General features: G+C 36.3%; 3 protein-coding genes and 1 long non-coding RNA gene across 5 annotated transcripts; 2 read left to right on the forward strand and 2 right to left on the reverse strand.

The window, feature by feature from the left end:
* Window positions 1-1,177: 1,177 nt before the first annotated feature.
* LOC113293391 lies at window positions 1,178-5,057 on the reverse strand. Its single transcript, XR_003332273.1, has 4 exons — window positions 5,013-5,057; window positions 4,684-4,895; window positions 2,330-2,470; window positions 1,178-1,717 (listed from the first exon to the last, which is right to left on the reverse strand). It is a non-coding gene; the product is annotated as an uncharacterized LOC113293391 (long non-coding RNA).
* Window positions 5,058-6,860: 1,803 nt separating this feature from the next.
* LOC113296684 lies at window positions 6,861-8,582 on the forward strand. Of its 2 annotated transcripts, none has more exons than XM_026544995.1 (2): window positions 6,861-7,038; window positions 7,156-8,582. In XM_026544995.1, the coding sequence occupies exon 2, from the start codon at window positions 7,235-7,237 to the stop codon at window positions 8,426-8,428; it is 1,194 nt and encodes a 397-aa protein (XP_026400780.1). In that variant the 5' UTR covers window positions 6,861-7,038; window positions 7,156-7,234; the 3' UTR covers window positions 8,429-8,582. The 2 variants fall into 2 exon arrangements, with proteins under 2 accessions (XP_026400780.1, XP_026400781.1); XM_026544996.1 differs by having other exon boundaries at window positions 7,596-8,582.
* A 299-nt stretch (window positions 8,583-8,881) lies between these two features.
* LOC113296683 lies at window positions 8,882-12,976 on the forward strand. The gene is made up of 9 exons (XM_026544994.1): window positions 8,882-9,210; window positions 9,300-9,372; window positions 9,457-9,639; window positions 10,206-10,387; window positions 10,494-10,668; window positions 10,774-10,979; window positions 11,783-11,908; window positions 12,015-12,106; window positions 12,472-12,976. Exons 1-9 carry the CDS (start codon window positions 9,135-9,137, stop codon window positions 12,682-12,684), a joined length of 1,326 nt encoding a protein of 441 aa, XP_026400779.1. The 5' UTR covers window positions 8,882-9,134; the 3' UTR covers window positions 12,685-12,976.
* A 534-nt stretch (window positions 12,977-13,510) lies between these two features.
* On the reverse strand, window positions 13,511-16,585 carry LOC113296685 (GTP cyclohydrolase 1-like). Its single transcript, XM_026544997.1, has 2 exons — window positions 15,857-16,585; window positions 13,511-15,085 (listed from the first exon to the last, which is right to left on the reverse strand). The coding sequence occupies exons 1-2, from the start codon at window positions 16,068-16,070 to the stop codon at window positions 13,869-13,871; spliced, it is 1,431 nt and encodes a 476-aa protein (XP_026400782.1). The 5' UTR covers window positions 16,071-16,585; the 3' UTR covers window positions 13,511-13,868.
* Window positions 16,586-16,934: the final 349 nt, after the last annotated feature.

The raw sequence follows: 16,934 nt of genomic DNA on the forward strand, positions 1-16,934 counted from the left end.
AGGACAAGGATACGCTGTAGGGGTGGGCATTGTCATAACCCCCTTGTACGAATTAGCTACACTGTAGGGTGTTCTTATCATTGTTGTTGAATGTCTTTAGTTGAACACCTTGTACGTGTGTCTGGCTCGTGTTGACCAGACCACTCGTTTCTCTTTTATTCTTTCCTGTAACCCTAAACTAGACAGTGAAGATTTTATTTTGAGTTTTATCTCTGCTGCCTCTCTGAGGTTTTTATTTTCCAATCTCTACAACGTAGATCCTGTAAGATTGAACCCTAATTTAGCCTATTGTAGTGTAGATCACTACAGAAATTACCATCTAATGACCCTTTTTGTCCTATTATATAGGCCCCTCTAATAGTGTTTTTAGCCTCTATAAGAGCATCTCCAACAGAGGGTAGATTTATTTATTTTTAGTGACACATAGGATTTTAGACCCCCGTTTGGCATAAATTCATCTCCAACAGTAGGGACCTACAAGTTAGGAGGGACCAATTATTAAATACGAAGGTGTTCAAGAAAGTGTTATTTACACTCCAGTTGCACCTCCACGTCATGTTTTTAACTAATTTTCTTTTAATTCCAATGGTTGAATATCTCACTGTTGGAGATGATATTTTAGATATGAGGTCCTATATTTACTCTATGTGTAGACCCCATAAATAAAAGGACTAAATTAAAAATCCACATAGGATTTTTTGCACCTTCTCTTGGAGATGCTCTACCAAGTTACTTGTTTAAAAGGGTATTTGGAAACTAGAACAAAAAAAATCAATCCCACACATTAGAAACAAAAACAATTTAACTATTTTACTTTTAGAAATTATTCAAAAGTTTTGTAACCAACTTTTCGTTTGATAGAATTAAAAAAAGGGGAAAATACGGTTTAGTCCAAAATCCCATCCAAATATACTAGTTAGTCCTAACCCATTCAACTAGGTACAAATTAGTCATTTTTTATGGAAAGTACACTAATAATCTTCTGGTTTACAATTTAGTCCAAATATTTGCAGTTTAATCCAAAGTGATTCATGATGATGTCAACAATTTTAAATAATATAAAAAAAAAATTAAAAACAATTTATCTTTCAAATCGTTTGTCCAAAATTCGCAAACTTTATATATTTGGAAAGCTCTTTCCGACAACTACAAAAAGAGTACCCATATGACTATATCATTCTCATTTTTCAGAAAATCTTAGTTTACATTGGTGTACAAACATACACATTTACAAAAATCCAGAAAACACAAAGACAAGACACGGTACATCAATTTGTACACCACATACAGCTTGAATCGTCCATCTAAGCACCAATAACACTATCCATATTAAATAAACATAACATGGAAACTCAAATGAATTTGAACCATCAACCTGCAACCTTGTGATAAGCTTGGGCACTCTACCATTTTGAACTTACGAGTCCCTAAAAAAATGAATTAACATGCACACAATAGAAAATAACATGTGTACATATGTACCAAAAACATGTATACCCATGTGTACAAGTCCATATCCAAGAACATTATCGACCAACATAAACTAAGAGGAGATCAGATAGATTTGAAGGAATAAGAATCAGATGGAAAAATGAACCCATACAAGCAACAAAAGAGATATATCTTAAGTTCAGTAAGAGATATGAGGTTCTTATACTTCTCGGAAAAGTCATATTTGCTCCTGAATTTCATAGGGTCAAAAAGATGACACAAGGCCCTGCAGTTACCATAAAAGTATAAGAAAGAGATCCAGTAAATTTTGATGTTTTGCGGTAAAAAAATCCAACATTTATACCACAAAATATGCACATATTGCTGAGATAACACAATAGTGTACAACTTTGTACACACCTATAGAAAATCCAACACTTGTACAACTAGTGTTTTCCCTAATTTTTGGTTTGTATATATAAAATATTGTCCTACAAGTGTACAACTATTTACACCTAAATAATCAATATTTGGAAAACTATGCACACGTAACTAATCAATATTTGGACAACTATGCGCACCTAAATAACATAACATGTGTGTACAACTATGTAGACATTACTGATTTCCCTTTTCTTAGACTTCAAAATGAACACGTGTAAACAAAAATAAAAATGAAACCACAAACATGGAGAACTTAATTGGTTGAATCGGAACAACTAGACTGCTAATTGATAAAAGACAATTCTTCGATATACAAACAAAAAGTATGAGGGGCATTTGGTATGTGTATTTAAGAACAACAAGCTTTTAGCAGTTCTTCAAGTATGTTTATGCAAACAAAACTAATTATGGGAATAAACTATGTGTGATTAAGAATAACAAGCTTTTTGCAAACCTTCATGTAGTTTCTGACATGAGACAAATTCTCTGGAACACTCCAGCTCTTAAAATGTTCAAGAGCAACCTCAAGGTGGTAAAACTTTGGCGCCAAACTCAAATTAACGGCTGAGACTTTCTCTCCAATAACAAAAGGATCCTGAAACAAAGAGAACACAATCACAAATTATCAACAATACATCTACAATCGAACAAAAACTAAGTATATGTAAAACATAAAAAACACATATAGACAGAGAGAAACACATACAATAGGTGTACAATTATGTACACATTAAGAACCAACATGTGTACAATTATGTACACCTTAGTTATTCACATGTGCACTAGTTTGTACACCCTAGTTTCATGGGTGCCTATACTCAGTAACAACTAACATAGACAATATCCATAGCCAGAAGGATAAATTTAACAAGTCCACAGATAGTGACCTAAATAAAATCTCGTATGCCGGCCGAGGTGCTAAATGAACGGGAATATGATTTAACGAAATTTTTCGACTACATGGAGACATTGTGAAAATGGAAAGTTCACAAACACCACAACCATGACAACTTCATTAAGAGCTAGTTAAATCTACATTTCGAAGCTTCTATTTACTTTTAGTTTCATCCAAGTCTTCCCATTTATTTTGTCTGCGCAACTTATAACAAATCATCTGTAGAAATATGCAGAAATGCAAGATAGGCTTAAAAAAAAATTAGATGGGAGATTGATAATACGAAAATTAAGTCAACTGTTAGATACATGCACACAAGGATGAGTCATGTGTAATAGCCTAGCGATCTAGACAAGTGTGTACAGTTGGAGATCATTAATATACAGTCTTTAAATAGACTAATAAAGGTACACTATATAGTAGCATAATTTGTTTATCCAAGTGAAGAAACTCTTGAATTTGTGCATGAGAAAGATAGGCCTACAATTTTTTCAGTGAGAGAAGAACGCACGAGAAAGATAGGCCTACAACTTTTTCGGTAAGAGAAGAACAAAAAGAGATAGGTACGTAAAGATAACATGTGTACAACATATTAGTGCTTTCCCTAATTTCTTAGACTTCAAAATAAATAACATGTGTACAACTATGTACACCTAAATAATCAACATGTGTACAAATATGTACACATTAATAATTTAAAAACAAATTGTGCACAAACTAATAAAGCAAGTGTTTAAAGTATCAGTAGATTGTAGTGAGCCAGATAAGAACTCGGACTAGTGGCCTCTATAACATTTGATAAGTCTCTACTCTTACAAGCTTTAGGCTATATAAAATATTTGGACCATCCACTCAAGCTTGATTCAAAAATGGAACCTGTAGTGGATCTCACCAACATTTTTTTTTTTTTTGCATCAGAGATAAATATGAAAGAAACTCGATATCAGAAGATTCTAAACATCAACTCAAATGTCACTTAAACTGTTGGTTAGTTCGGCACAATTATATGGCTTCACGCGAATAACAATACATGCCTTTGGTCAAACTCAATCCCTAAAAGATTGATTGAGACAGTAGATATAAATCCTTTAAACCCAATATATATTATTATCTAAATGAGGTAAAAATCCATGAAGTTTGTGATGCCACATCAAGCTATCACTATAACTGATTAATGTGTATTAATAAAAAGACATAATGATGCCTTGTGGGAAAAACAAGATTCAATCGACCAACATTTAGTACTAACCAAGTTATGCTAAACAAAATAACCTTTCCAGTAATTTTCTTAACAGAAAATAGTAATCTTGGACTTCCTTCATGATTTAAATTTAAATTAGGATTCATTCAATAAGAGAACTTAACCAAAACAATACATATTCCAATTTGTATAATTATACCTATAAAATTCTCATTTCTAACATTCTATGTCGGTACCAACTAGGACAGTTTTCAACCTATTCATAGTCATTTTGGTTAGATTAGTGACTTAGTCCGCAAATGATTAATTGTTTTAGCCCTTAATAACAGGCTCCACATACTTAAAGCTCAAAATATGCTGCGACTGTTGAAACAATCCAATATCTGATTCACATCCTGTAAATTAAAAGTACGTCCAACTCTAGTTGAATTCACATCAACGGGGGCTACAATTCACTCGGCTCACCTTATTGCATGACAAACTACAATCACAAAGTTTCTAGCCGAACGTAATCAAAGAAGTCTAAAATTAACAAAAACCTTCTGCAATTTTTAACCTATTTCCAAAACAATACATGTGGATACTTTCTTAGTGTCTCAGTATTTGTAAGCAATTCAATCTCAGTAAAGTGAATAATCAAACATCTTATGAGCAAAAATAAAATGAAGATACAAAAATTATGTGTCCTTGTTATGATCTAGTAAGTAATTACCTTGTCATGTATTTGATAAGGTTGTTGAAGAATCTTCGTTTAGAATGTTCAGCATAAAAGTGAGCTGCAATTTCTTCATCTAATTGAACAGTCGTCCCCCGGAGAATACTGAAATTGGAGTCCCGAATCATCTTCTTTACCGTTTGTGTGTAGCTGCCAGAAACACCACCTGGTTTCATCATCGCCAACGTCTTCTCCTTCTCAATCCATATCTACAAAATCAAAAATGAAAACCCTAGATTGAAGTTTTGAAATCTGATTTTGTGAGTTTAGATCGAGATGATAATGGATATGGATAAATTAAAGTAAACAGAAAATAAAACCCGAACCTGACAAGTAGAGAAATCGAGATGAAGAAGAAGATAATCGAAGAAATCTTCTTCATCGCCACAAAAAAAAAATCCAGAGAAGATGAAGAATGACCTGACGGGTATTTTTGTCACCAAAAAAAGTTGTTTTGGACCGAATCGTTCATAAAAGGATTGACCCGTTCGAGATTGGACAAATTTGGATTTCTTAGTACTAGGCTTGAGGGAGCAGGACTAGATTGTCCAAAGCCCATTCAATTTGGGATTAAACTATAATTTCTATTTAAAAAAAGAATGATTTTTTAGGGACCATGGTCTTATTAGGCCACCTTCCCTATAGTTATAACGGGTGTCCTAGAACATTGAAATGACTAACCTACCCTTAACCTAATTTAATTTAAAACCAACACAATAACCACCTCTCTCTCTCTATATATATATAATCACCACCTCCTCTCACCACCACCTCCCACCACCGCCGATTACCACCACCACCACCAACCACCGATTACCACCATCACCACCACCCACCACCGCCGATTACCACCACCACCAACCACCGATTACCACCACCGCCCACCATCGCCGATTACCACCACCACTACCTCCAATTATCACCACCAACAACCACCGATTACCACCACCACCTCCGATTACCACCACCACTATATATATAGCTTAATTTAAAACATTAACAAAGATATTCTCACAAACCCATTACTTGTCATTCGTTTTTGGTTGAATAAATGAGAACTAATCATCAAAATGAGTTGAAAATGGAAGTTGCAGAGAGGTTTAATGGAGTTTTTTTTCAGTAAAAAGTTCGGTTATCACAAATTATTTTTTTCTTAACCGAACTCAAAGTTCGGTTGATTCGCAAAGAAATATTTTTAACCGAACTCCTTGTATTAGAACAATACAAGTCCATAAGTTCGGTTCGTTCGCAAAATTATTAAGTTTTCTTTGTAACCGAACTCTACCTATAAGCCCAGTTCGGTTGATTCGCAAAATATGTTGAAGTTTGCGAACCAACCGAACTTCTAACACTGGGTTACTTTTAACCTGAAGTTCGGTTGGGAACTTGGTTGCCTTGAAGTTTGCGAACTAACCGAACACACAAGATGTACTCAAATAAATTGTCAAGTTCAAAGTTCGGTTACCTACCATTTTATCCTAGGTAACCGAACATTGCATTGTACGACCAAAACCTCCATTAACGAGCGAGTTCGGTAACCTGCGTGTTTGGAAACGTAATCGAACTACACTTTCAGGTGTGTTCGGTTACATGTTCTTGACATATGGTAACCGAACTACACTTTCAGATGTGTTCGGTTACATGTTGTTGACATATGGTTAACCGAACTGGCCCAAATTTACATAAAAAAAATCATTTTTTGAAAGTTTGGAGCAATTCAACCAACATTATCTAAGTTTGAAGCATACCTGGGTACCCAAATACCCTTCCTCCGGTTGTGGTTGGTAAAATCCATCGTTTTTCATGTTTTCCTTCTTCATCTTCTCTAACTTTACTCTCTCAATAATTCTACTTCTTTAAAAAAAAAAACTCATCTGATTTTTTAATCTCACTAATTATCTTTAACTTAATCATCTCACTAATCATTACACTAACTATTATTAACACTAGCTAATCATCACCCAAAATTAATCAGGAAGATAATTTAGGTATTAATATAAATATCTAGATAAGAGATGACCTAGATTTACTTCTAATGTCTTTACCCAAAATAAAATCATGGTCCCAAAAAAAACCATGGTCCCCAAAAAAATCTTTCTAAAAAGAACAACTCCTGTTCTATCCGATGATTCCGAACATGTTATGAGAGATGAGCCGAGTAACATTACTTTTCCTTGAGCCAAACATGCTCTTATACGGTCCGTTGACCACTGAACTCCGATTTAGGCACCAACAAGTTCTTTTCCGTCCAGTCCAGAATACTGATTCCATTCTGTCTTCAAACTTTGAAGTTCAAAGTGCGAATCTCGTTGGTGTGGAGGAGAGTCCAAAAGGTCACGAGATGGAAACAAGGTATGAGTCGTCTTCATTCTTCCGTACTCTTTTGGCACCGCTCTTTTGGTTTGTTGATTGCTAGGGTTTGGAAAACCTGAACTTTGAAATTATAATTGAGCGTCTGTTATTTGCTAGATTGGGGAAAATTAGGGTTTTCGTTTAAGAGCCACAAGTAGATAATCAACTGCTGGAGAGTTACTATTACAATTTTACAATGACCGACCATACAACTGAAAGTCCTACGCATAGTTTGGAAAAAGCAACATATTATCTCATACAGAACAACAAAATTTGCCCCAAGTTTTATACCAGTGTCAAGCGTAGGAGGCTCATATCTCTAAACACTCAAGAGATTTTCAATAGTCTTGTTGGAATTTATGGGAAACAATTCCTCTCACAATGGCGGGTCTTTAGAGATATCCATGATGTGTTTTATCCGCATTCTACTGTCGTGACTGCAGCATCAGAAACCCTTGCCAGAGTCTACATTTCTCATTGGTTTGTCGACTTGTACATTTCCATTAGAGATGCCTGTAATCTCACTCCGCCAACACCATTTTTGGAATCAATTGTAGGAAAGACGACTCGTTACTCAACTGTGTATGATGCCTTCTTGAGAGAAGTAAATGCTTCCATAAGACCTACACGCATCGTTGGTACAATGGATAGTTCAATATTTATTCCAGTTATTGCCGACAATTCTAAGATCGACAATCTTGAAAACCCGTTTGCTATTAATGGCTTCATTCTCAACGCAGAGTTTTTCTACGGCATTTTGTCTGCAATGCAGAGGAAGAAAACTGGGTGGCACATGTCTGTTCTATCAACTGAAGCAACTGGTAGACCTTTCTGGTTATTAGACTGGCACAACTATGACGAAGTATGTGCATGGTTTCCTTTTGGGGAAAATTTCAATTTTGAGGATGTAACCTTAGCTTACATTGTCGGAGTACCATGTACTCCTAATCTTGGTTATAGAGATGTCGATGAGTGGCAACCAGCTTTGCCTGACGAAGACTTCAACAACATCGAGCATCGCCACTACAGTCGCATACGGTTGCAAACGTACTTTGGAGGATATGAAGTTAGAACAATTGAAAGTAAAGGACACACATGGACTATACCTCACCCATGTCAAAATGTTCTGACAAAGGAAGGAGTAGGTATCAAGCGTCCACGTACTGAGACGAGCACAACAAAGGATCTTACTTCAAGACCCTTACAGCAACAGATGGCGGATTCAGGTAATTCAGTGAACATGGCTACTGCGATGAAAAAAAAGAGTATGGTTAGAATCACCAACTGGGTGTACTTCTGCCGCGTCATATTGAAGTTAACTGATGAATCAAGATCAACCTGCTTGTGGATGATTACCATGGACAAAGCTTCTTCTGCCGTGAATAGATAAATTAGTGATTTCTTGTTTTAGTTTAACCGAGTCTACTTGAAACACTGAACGGTAAGTTCAGGCGAACAAGTGTGGCCGCTGATTTTGCAAGACTGGTATACCCAAGAATTAAGTACTCTCGAGTACGTTATCTTTACAGGTTGAAGAACTAACAGAAAGATCAGAGTCAGTGGGACAAACTTCTTTTGGGAGGGCACATAACAGTAGTTAGCTTTCTGCATTTTGGGAAAAGGCTCTGCACAATGTTCATCTATACAGGCTTATCATATAGCTAAGCAATTGAAAACTAGTCATACCAATGAAGCTTCTCCATTTATGAGCTTATCATGTTTTTTTTTTTTTTTTTTTTATGTAGAAATTTCTTACTTTCATTCATCCATTAAAGTACAAAAGGCTAGGTTGAAAAACCTGAGAATGACTTTTGCTTCTAGTTGCCAACAGGCTCGCGCATATAATGGCTTGCACAATTTCATCTTGTTGCGGATATACTGAGATCCCCTTTCCTTGGCCACTTTCGTATGGTGGGGGCACAAAGCACCAACCGGTCATGATAAGATAAAAATAGAACTTACGTGTTGATAGAATCCAAATAATGAATTAGTAAACGCACCACGTAAAAAGCTTCATCCAGCATCTTCTTCAATAAGTGTGTTTTCCTCGATCCTAACTCTCACTGGAAAACTAGTACCTGAACTTGGATTGAATCATGGGCGGTGGTGGAGATTGTAGTGAGGCTTCTTCTTCTTCTTCTACCTCCTCCTCTTCTTTCTCTCTTCTTCAAGGTATCTCTTTGACTCTCTCTCTCTCTCTCTTGATTTTTTGTTCTTTTCTAGAAAAAAACATTGATAACCCCATTTGTTTTCATTTGCAGAAGAAGAAGTATTGTTGGATCATAACTTGGATGACCTACTTCAATTCTCATCACCAAATAACAATACCCAAAGGTAAAATGACATGTCTTTTTCAGCTCCCCTTTCTGTAATTCTACTAATTTTGATGATTTTGATGTTGGGTTTTGGATAATTTAGTGATGATATCATGGGTGTTAAGGAAGTGGATGGACTGGATTTCTGTTTGGGTTCTTCTGGTTCTTATGATTCTGAGATTCTAAAGATGAGAAGATTCAAAGCTTACCAACAAATCATGGAGAATTACAATAATTTGGAAGACCAAATTGGAGGTTTGAAAGAAGCCAAAGACATGATAATTAGGTATTGTGATTCACTAATTTTTGATAAGCTTACTATGGTATTTACACTTGATTTGAGTTCTTTGTCTGTAGAACTTAATGGTTCCTATGATGTTTTAAGTTAGAGAAGCTCTTTTGGCATTGCTAAGGTACCATTTGTGTAAAAGTATGGTCATTTTTGGCTTCTTAAGGGAAAATATATCGCAATTGTCATCTATTTGAATCCCAAATTGAAGCCCCGCTTCAATTTCACATTGAATTGGTGCATGATGCAATCCAGATCAGATTCCGGTCATATTCTTATTACATGCGTGTCTCGGCTTAGTAAGTTCATTTTTCTAGCTTAGAAGTGATTTGTGTTCTATGTACTTCCGATTATAACAACTTGACTTATTGAAGAAAATTGTTTCGAAGAGTAAATGGGTTGCATGAAATTGAAACTCTATGAAAAGATGGTCATCATTTGGGCACGTGCAGTTACTTAAGAATCTTAGATCTGAGAAGTGTTTTTCGAAAGAGTCTAAAGTAGTCGTCTTTTTGGATGTGGTAATGAATCCTTTTCTTGGATGTTCTAATGAATCCATGCAGCTATAAGCCTGGAGCTTGGATTGAAGAGGTTGCTGGTATGGATGTGAGTGATTATGATATACCAAAGACAACGACCCTCGTGTTAATTGGCCCAGAAGGATCTGGAAAGAGTAGCCTTGTGAATAGAATTTCAAGAGCCATTGGGGAGAACAAGTTTACATCGGAGAGGGCTCAAGTATCATGTGAGACATGTTCTTTCTTCTGTATTTATTAGTTTGACAAGTATAACCTTTGTTTGTCTAAGTTGATGGGTTGTGAAACATTAGCTGCTATCTTTAACTTGTGCAGATAATTCATCAGCTGGAGACGGGACCTATTTTCTTCATGAATACATGGTACCCAGAGGTTCAACTTCTTTTTGCTTGTACGACACAAGGAGTTTATCAGAAGATTCACGTGACAATTCTGAAATGTTTAAAAATTGGATGATCAATGGTGTTCATCATGGCCAACTAGTTATCAGGTTATTGTCCCAACCTTCACCTTTTAAGATGAAGGTTCCTGTTTTTTATTTTTCCTAGTGATATTATTATTATTATTTCTTTCGTTTGGCAAATTGATAAAACAGGGATTCAGATGCTTCAAGTGTGAAGGAGAAATTGAACCACAAAGCACGTGGTTTAGGCTGGTTTTATGGAGTGAGGAGGAGGGTTGGCTTTTTTATTTTTGTTGTCAATGGACTTTCAGTTCTGAAATCCATGGAAGATGAAGACAACAAGAAGTGCACATACATGGTTGCAAAGACTTTTAGCAGCCCTTATTTGTCATTTAAAGGTTTTATCTCTTCGTCATCTTTTGAAATTTCCTCATTGTTCTTAGAGTAGAATATATCCGTATAGCTGCTTTACGATTGTGTGGATTTCCTTAATATCTTTGACTTGTTAATTGCATTTAGGATTGCTCTAGTTGGGATACCTCTCTGTAGGAATTCTTTCTGTAGATCTCACAGAACCTGTTCTCATTTTGATGGCATCATTTAGCCCTAGATTGATGAAGTCTGAAAGGTTATACATTAGCAAGAATGCTGCTTAGGGTGGATAACCATCTTCTAAAACAAGCCAAATTGTTATAATCTGATGAAAATGAGGTACGCCAGTTGAGTGTCTCATCTGTTAACTATGACTTATCTGGTATTAGATTCCTGGACCGCTAGGGTATTTGTGGGGATTGTTCTTACTACTTGCCCTTCACAGAATCTCTATGCTGGCCTATGAAGCAAGAGATATATTTTTACGTCCCTGAAGAATTATGAGAGATGAACCTTCCAGTCCACCACCTCATTTAAAGTCAGTATGTTGAACATATTAATGTTTCCTCAGGCTAGCATGAAGATGAATTGAGGTGTGGATTTTTTGGAGATGTATCAAAGAGAGTATCAGAAATAAATAATCACTAGATTTGAAATTCATATCCCATGGAGATTCCAAATTGTGAACTTGTCCAATTCACCATTGCTGTTGTATTTTGTGTTTCCAAAAATTTCACAGTATGGCATTTGAGAGGAAAGATTCATCAAGTTTTAATGAATACATTCTATCAATAGGCTCATATTATAGCATGTTGCTTCACATTTGCAGATGATAAACCTGTTGTCGTGATCACACATGGAGATTTTATGTCACATTCTAACCGTGCTCGTGTACGTTTGCATCTGGGAGAGTTGCTTGGCATTCCACCAGATACACAAATTTTCGACATCCCAGGTTATTCCTCAAACTATTCACTTTGTTTCTTTCACAGGACAATGCTATTCTGACAGTGGGCAACCTTGAGAGCTTGAAGATACCTTGTTCTTTATCTTGTTTGCAGATAACTGTGACCCATCTACTGAATTAACAATAGCAGACATGTTAAGATATTCCCTTGAGCGTGCTGATAGAAATCTTCCTCATAAACTCAAGGTGAAACCTGTTTCTCTAATGCACAAAGTTTTGGTAGATGTGTTTCAAGTATGAATTAGTAATTATTGTGCCGACTGTTATCTACTTTGTCCATATATTAGTACCATGGGATTCGGGGAAGTGTATCTTTCTCATGTCAGCTTTTGTGTCTGCAATAGCATATTTTTGAGTAAAATGAACAGATGTCAAAAGTGATTAGTTAATGTAGCCTTTCAAAATCGTAAATCTTCACTCTATTCATCTAAAAAGAAATGGGAGATAAACATTCTAAGCGCGTGATAAATTAGCATCCTGCAAGTGAGTGTTTATAATTGTTGAATTTTTCTGTACTTTCATACCTAACATTGTTAACTCCATGAACGCAGGTTCCCGGAATATTTATATTTATCATCATGATATGTATGTTGTGCATCTGTTTATTCTATAAATGGAAAGTTATCATTCTATCAAAGGACAAAATAGTTCGGAATGCAGAGCACTATTCCAGTCATAGCTCAGATTTTTTGAAGGCGATGCGTTACTGGATGTTTAAAAGAGAAACTCACAGAAACTGGCATACAATGAGGCACCTTTGGTAAGGTTAGAATAGCCTTTACAGTCTTTAGGTTGACTACTCTTCTCTAGTGTGCAGCCTCTTTAGCATCTTCTCCAATTGTATGTTTATGTAAGTAAGTAGTTTCTTAGTTATGTCCTGCAACTTCTGTTTATATGTCCATCAGAATAACAAAAAAGAAATAAAGAAAAAACAAGTGTGTAAATAAAATTCTATATAGCTCCAAGTGAACGCTTGTTGGTCTTTTTGTGATCGTTGTGTTACATAATACCTGCAAGGATTTGGCTTACGTTATAAATACTGCTTGGTTGTACTTATATCTTCGATGTTACTTTAATTCGTTCCTTTTGAGAGTAGTGTTGAAAAAACATGACCCAAATTTGTGTATGAGACCACAAACACAAATTTAAGTTGGTCTGTTGAGACCAGGCATCTGGTAGTGAGAATTTAGTCGGAGAGGTTCACAGGACAAATTACTAGAAAATACAGGAACTGCAGTCCTATTATGTGCTAGTGATGAAAAGTAAATTTTCTTTTTGAGTTTTTCGTTCAGCAACTGCCTTACAATGAAGGCAAAGGGGAGAAAACTGATAGTGTCCACACTAATTATTGAAGCATGATAATTCTGCAAAACAGCATTGCCTGACCTCCCTTGTTCTGCTAGACAATGACTAATGCAACAATGTTCCGGGTAGTTGCAGGCTTGATGTATACCTTGTTGAGAAAGCACAGGCAGTCTTACAATTAGCATAGATCATTTTCATAAAATTCATAACTGGCAGCACCACTGGTTGAAAAAAAAAGGTAAAAACAGCGACTGAAAACCGTTCTGATAAAAGCGGAAGCAGATATGGAACTGAAAACTTCTATTTCATTTCTTCCAATGGAGTTCAGTTTACAGTGTACTAGAAAATCCAAGAGGAAGAAAAGAAAAAAGTTCTAACACCCAGAATCTCATTATCTTCTGTTTTGTTATTGAATGTTACAGCTGAACCCAGATACCCTCCGTTGCTGCCTTTAAGATCCTGTTTAGGACTTCTTTATTCAGGCCATGTCACACATTTGCAAACACCAAAGACAATATGAAAAAAGAAAAAAGATCATAGAAAAGAGATTTCCAAAAAGTGAAATACAAAAAAGGGGTAACTGGGGGAAAACAGGTATTGGGAAATTTATAAGGGAGTTGGATCATAGAACTCCTCATTTTCCTCATGCAGCAGTCGCATTTGAAATAGAGTTGAGAAATGTAGCTTTTGCTTTCGGGTCATTTGAAAATCGACCTAGTGCAGCTATCGTTGCTGTACTACTTCCCACTTTTTCAATCCCTCTAGATATCATACAAATGTGGTTTGCTTCCACAACCACCATTACGTCACCACCTAAAATTGAAGAAACTGTTTCTGCTATCTGCCTTGATAACCTTTCTTGCACTTGAAGTTTACAGCCAAAGAAATGTACTATTGACTGCAACACTGACCTCTTAATGGGTTCGGCTCCTTTTGAATGGAAGTATCCTACATGAACCACACCGTGAAATGGTAAAAGGTGATGTTCACATAAAGATTGCAGCTGGATGTTTAATTCAGACCGAAATTCATCTTGAACATGAATAGAACCAAAGCCATTCATCTTCATATTCATTTGCAGATCACATTTCTTATAGTTCATCAGCCACTGCACAAACCGGTGGGGGGTTCCTGTAAGTTCTTTCCTTGATGGGTCTTCACCAAGAGACTGAATCATCATGGATACTGCATTTTGCATGGCTGGAAGCGGAGATTCTGTTTTGCACGATACCCTGTGAGTTAAAGGATTTCTTGGAGTGGAATGACCATTGCAGACGACATCAAGAGGTCTATATGGACACCAATTACGGTTGATGGAGGGTTGGCTACGAGCCTTTTCAACATCTACCCCTCTAAACTTCAGAAGAGAGACAAAATCAACCCAAAAATCTCCGTTTTGGTCCCCAAGAATTCCTGAACTAGAACTGACCAAAATTTTCTCCCATCCTTCCATGTCATGTTTAGAAGAATTGGAATTAGGGATTGCACTATTCAGCTCAGCTTCAGGTGAATGGATGTGCCAACACTGGAGGACAACCGCGACACCATCTGGTCTGATTCCGTTTTGCAAACCTGAACATACTTCATCTGCTAATCGCTGTGGACTTTGTAGCCTTTTCGCGAAAACATCAGCAACCCTAGAGAGTTTACTTAGTCCCACTACTCGTTCTTCAGAGGGAACATATCCGACATGACACTTAACTTGGAAAGGTAGTAAACAAGATTCACAGATCGAAAATAGGTTGAGGTCTCGAACAACAACGAGCCCGCCTGCACCTCCAGCAAGGCCAACTGCCTTGTCTAAACCAGCTTCAGGAAACAAAGCACCTTGGACGATGTCCTTCACGTTTTGCTTGTAACCTGGAGAAAAAAACATCAAATGAAAAGATGTCAGCACATGAGTATTATCATCGGTCCAGTTTCAATGAACTCAACAGTTTAAGATCAGATTTGAGACAAGCAGCAAATTACGAGGCATCTTCTGTAATGTATTTCAAACTCTATGTGAAACCTTAACTTATAACTGTCCTGTGTCAAGAACTTACTGTGCTCCCACTTCTCATCCAACTACTTAGTTGGCTATAGACCCGATAAAGGAGCAATAAACATTTAAAATGTAGCAATAATTGGCTTAAATTTTATGTAAATTTAGCCTAACCTAGCCGACTCGAAAAGATAACAGATGTTCAGAGTTCAATGACTTGTGTCATACAATTGCCTAAAAGATGTAAAAACGCCTCCCCTTTTGCAAGGTCATTTGCAGATTACTATCGACAAATCAAGATTAAGAATCTAAAACCAAAACTTTACTCTTTTAACATGTTTCTTAAACCTCTTAAGCTACTTGGCACCTAATTGAGTACAACATACTCTCATAGTTATATACAAACTAAACATATCAAGGTACCTACCTAATTGACTTAACCAACATCCGCTAATACAATGAAAAATTCTTTTGACATTAAACAAAATGAAATTTGGATTGGTTATAGTTAATGCAATTCATAACTCTAGAAATGTAAAGTGCCCAAACATATCTACCACCACCAACCAGACAAGCTACAACAGTGTGAGATCTATATAAATGTATGTTTTTATCTACAGATTTGAGTATAATATATGGCAGCAGACCTCTGGTTCCTTCTGTAAGTGCTTTAGCAACACGGAGTGGAGTTTTTCTAAGACCTTCTCTATTGAAATCTTCTCCTAATCCTTGTAAAAGAACTTTGACAGCTTCTTTAATGTTTCTGATACTCTCTGATTCTTCTTCCTTAAAACATTTATTAATTTTCACTCCATTTTCTTTCAAATCTCCATTAAAATGCCCTTCATCTAAGGCGCCCATTGACAGACACCAAATCCCCGCTCTCAATTAATCAAAAAAAGCTTCCAAAAATCCAAACCCACTTCTAAAAATCGAAAGAAAAAAATATTACTTAAAAAGATTTGAGAGTATGGGGTATTGAAAATGAAAAAAACAAAATTGGTTGGCAAAATAACAAATTAATAAAGAATATAAGAAACCGAAAGAAATAATTTAAAACCCAGGTTTGAAATAATCCTAGATTCAGATTCTGAATGTAATAACCCGAAAAAGGGAGGGAAAAAAGTGAAAGATTTGGGTGGTTTTCAGATGGAGGAGAGAAACAGAGAGCGGATGAAGCCCTTTCTAGATTGGATCAAGGTGGCAACCGCCAAGATGGATGATGATGAGGAGGATAAAAGATGAACAGTAGCTGATGTTATTAGTGCAGACGACGGCTCTCAAATCCTCTTCTTCTTCTCAGGCATAAGAGAGAGAGAAAGAAGTGAGATTGGATTTGGATGGACGAACAAAGGAGGATGGGGACGTAAGGCTATTATGTATTCCTCTTGAATTGTGTGGACTGGTTTTTTGGTTCCTTATTTTTCTGAAAGAATCATGTTGTTGGTTGTGGGTGGGGGGACCGGACCGTGGAGATTGCTTTTCTGTACGTTTAGCGGGCTAGATCCGGTTTGGTCAACTCGGTGTACTTTTTGCTATGTATGTGCACATATTACTTCCCTTGCAAATCTTTAGATTTCATTTTGGGACCACCATGTTGATTGATTCTTCTTATGTACACAACCTTTGTGATGTCTATCATCATGCGCAAGACCATTGAATGATAGTGGGTAAAATTATGGTTTGGTGATTTTTGACTATCACTAAATCATTTTTAAGGTGAAT

The sequence above is a fragment of the Papaver somniferum genome, chromosome 7 (assembly GCF_003573695.1).
Source record: "Papaver somniferum cultivar HN1 chromosome 7, ASM357369v1, whole genome shotgun sequence".
NCBI classification, from domain to species: Eukaryota; Viridiplantae; Streptophyta; class Magnoliopsida; order Ranunculales; family Papaveraceae; genus Papaver; species Papaver somniferum.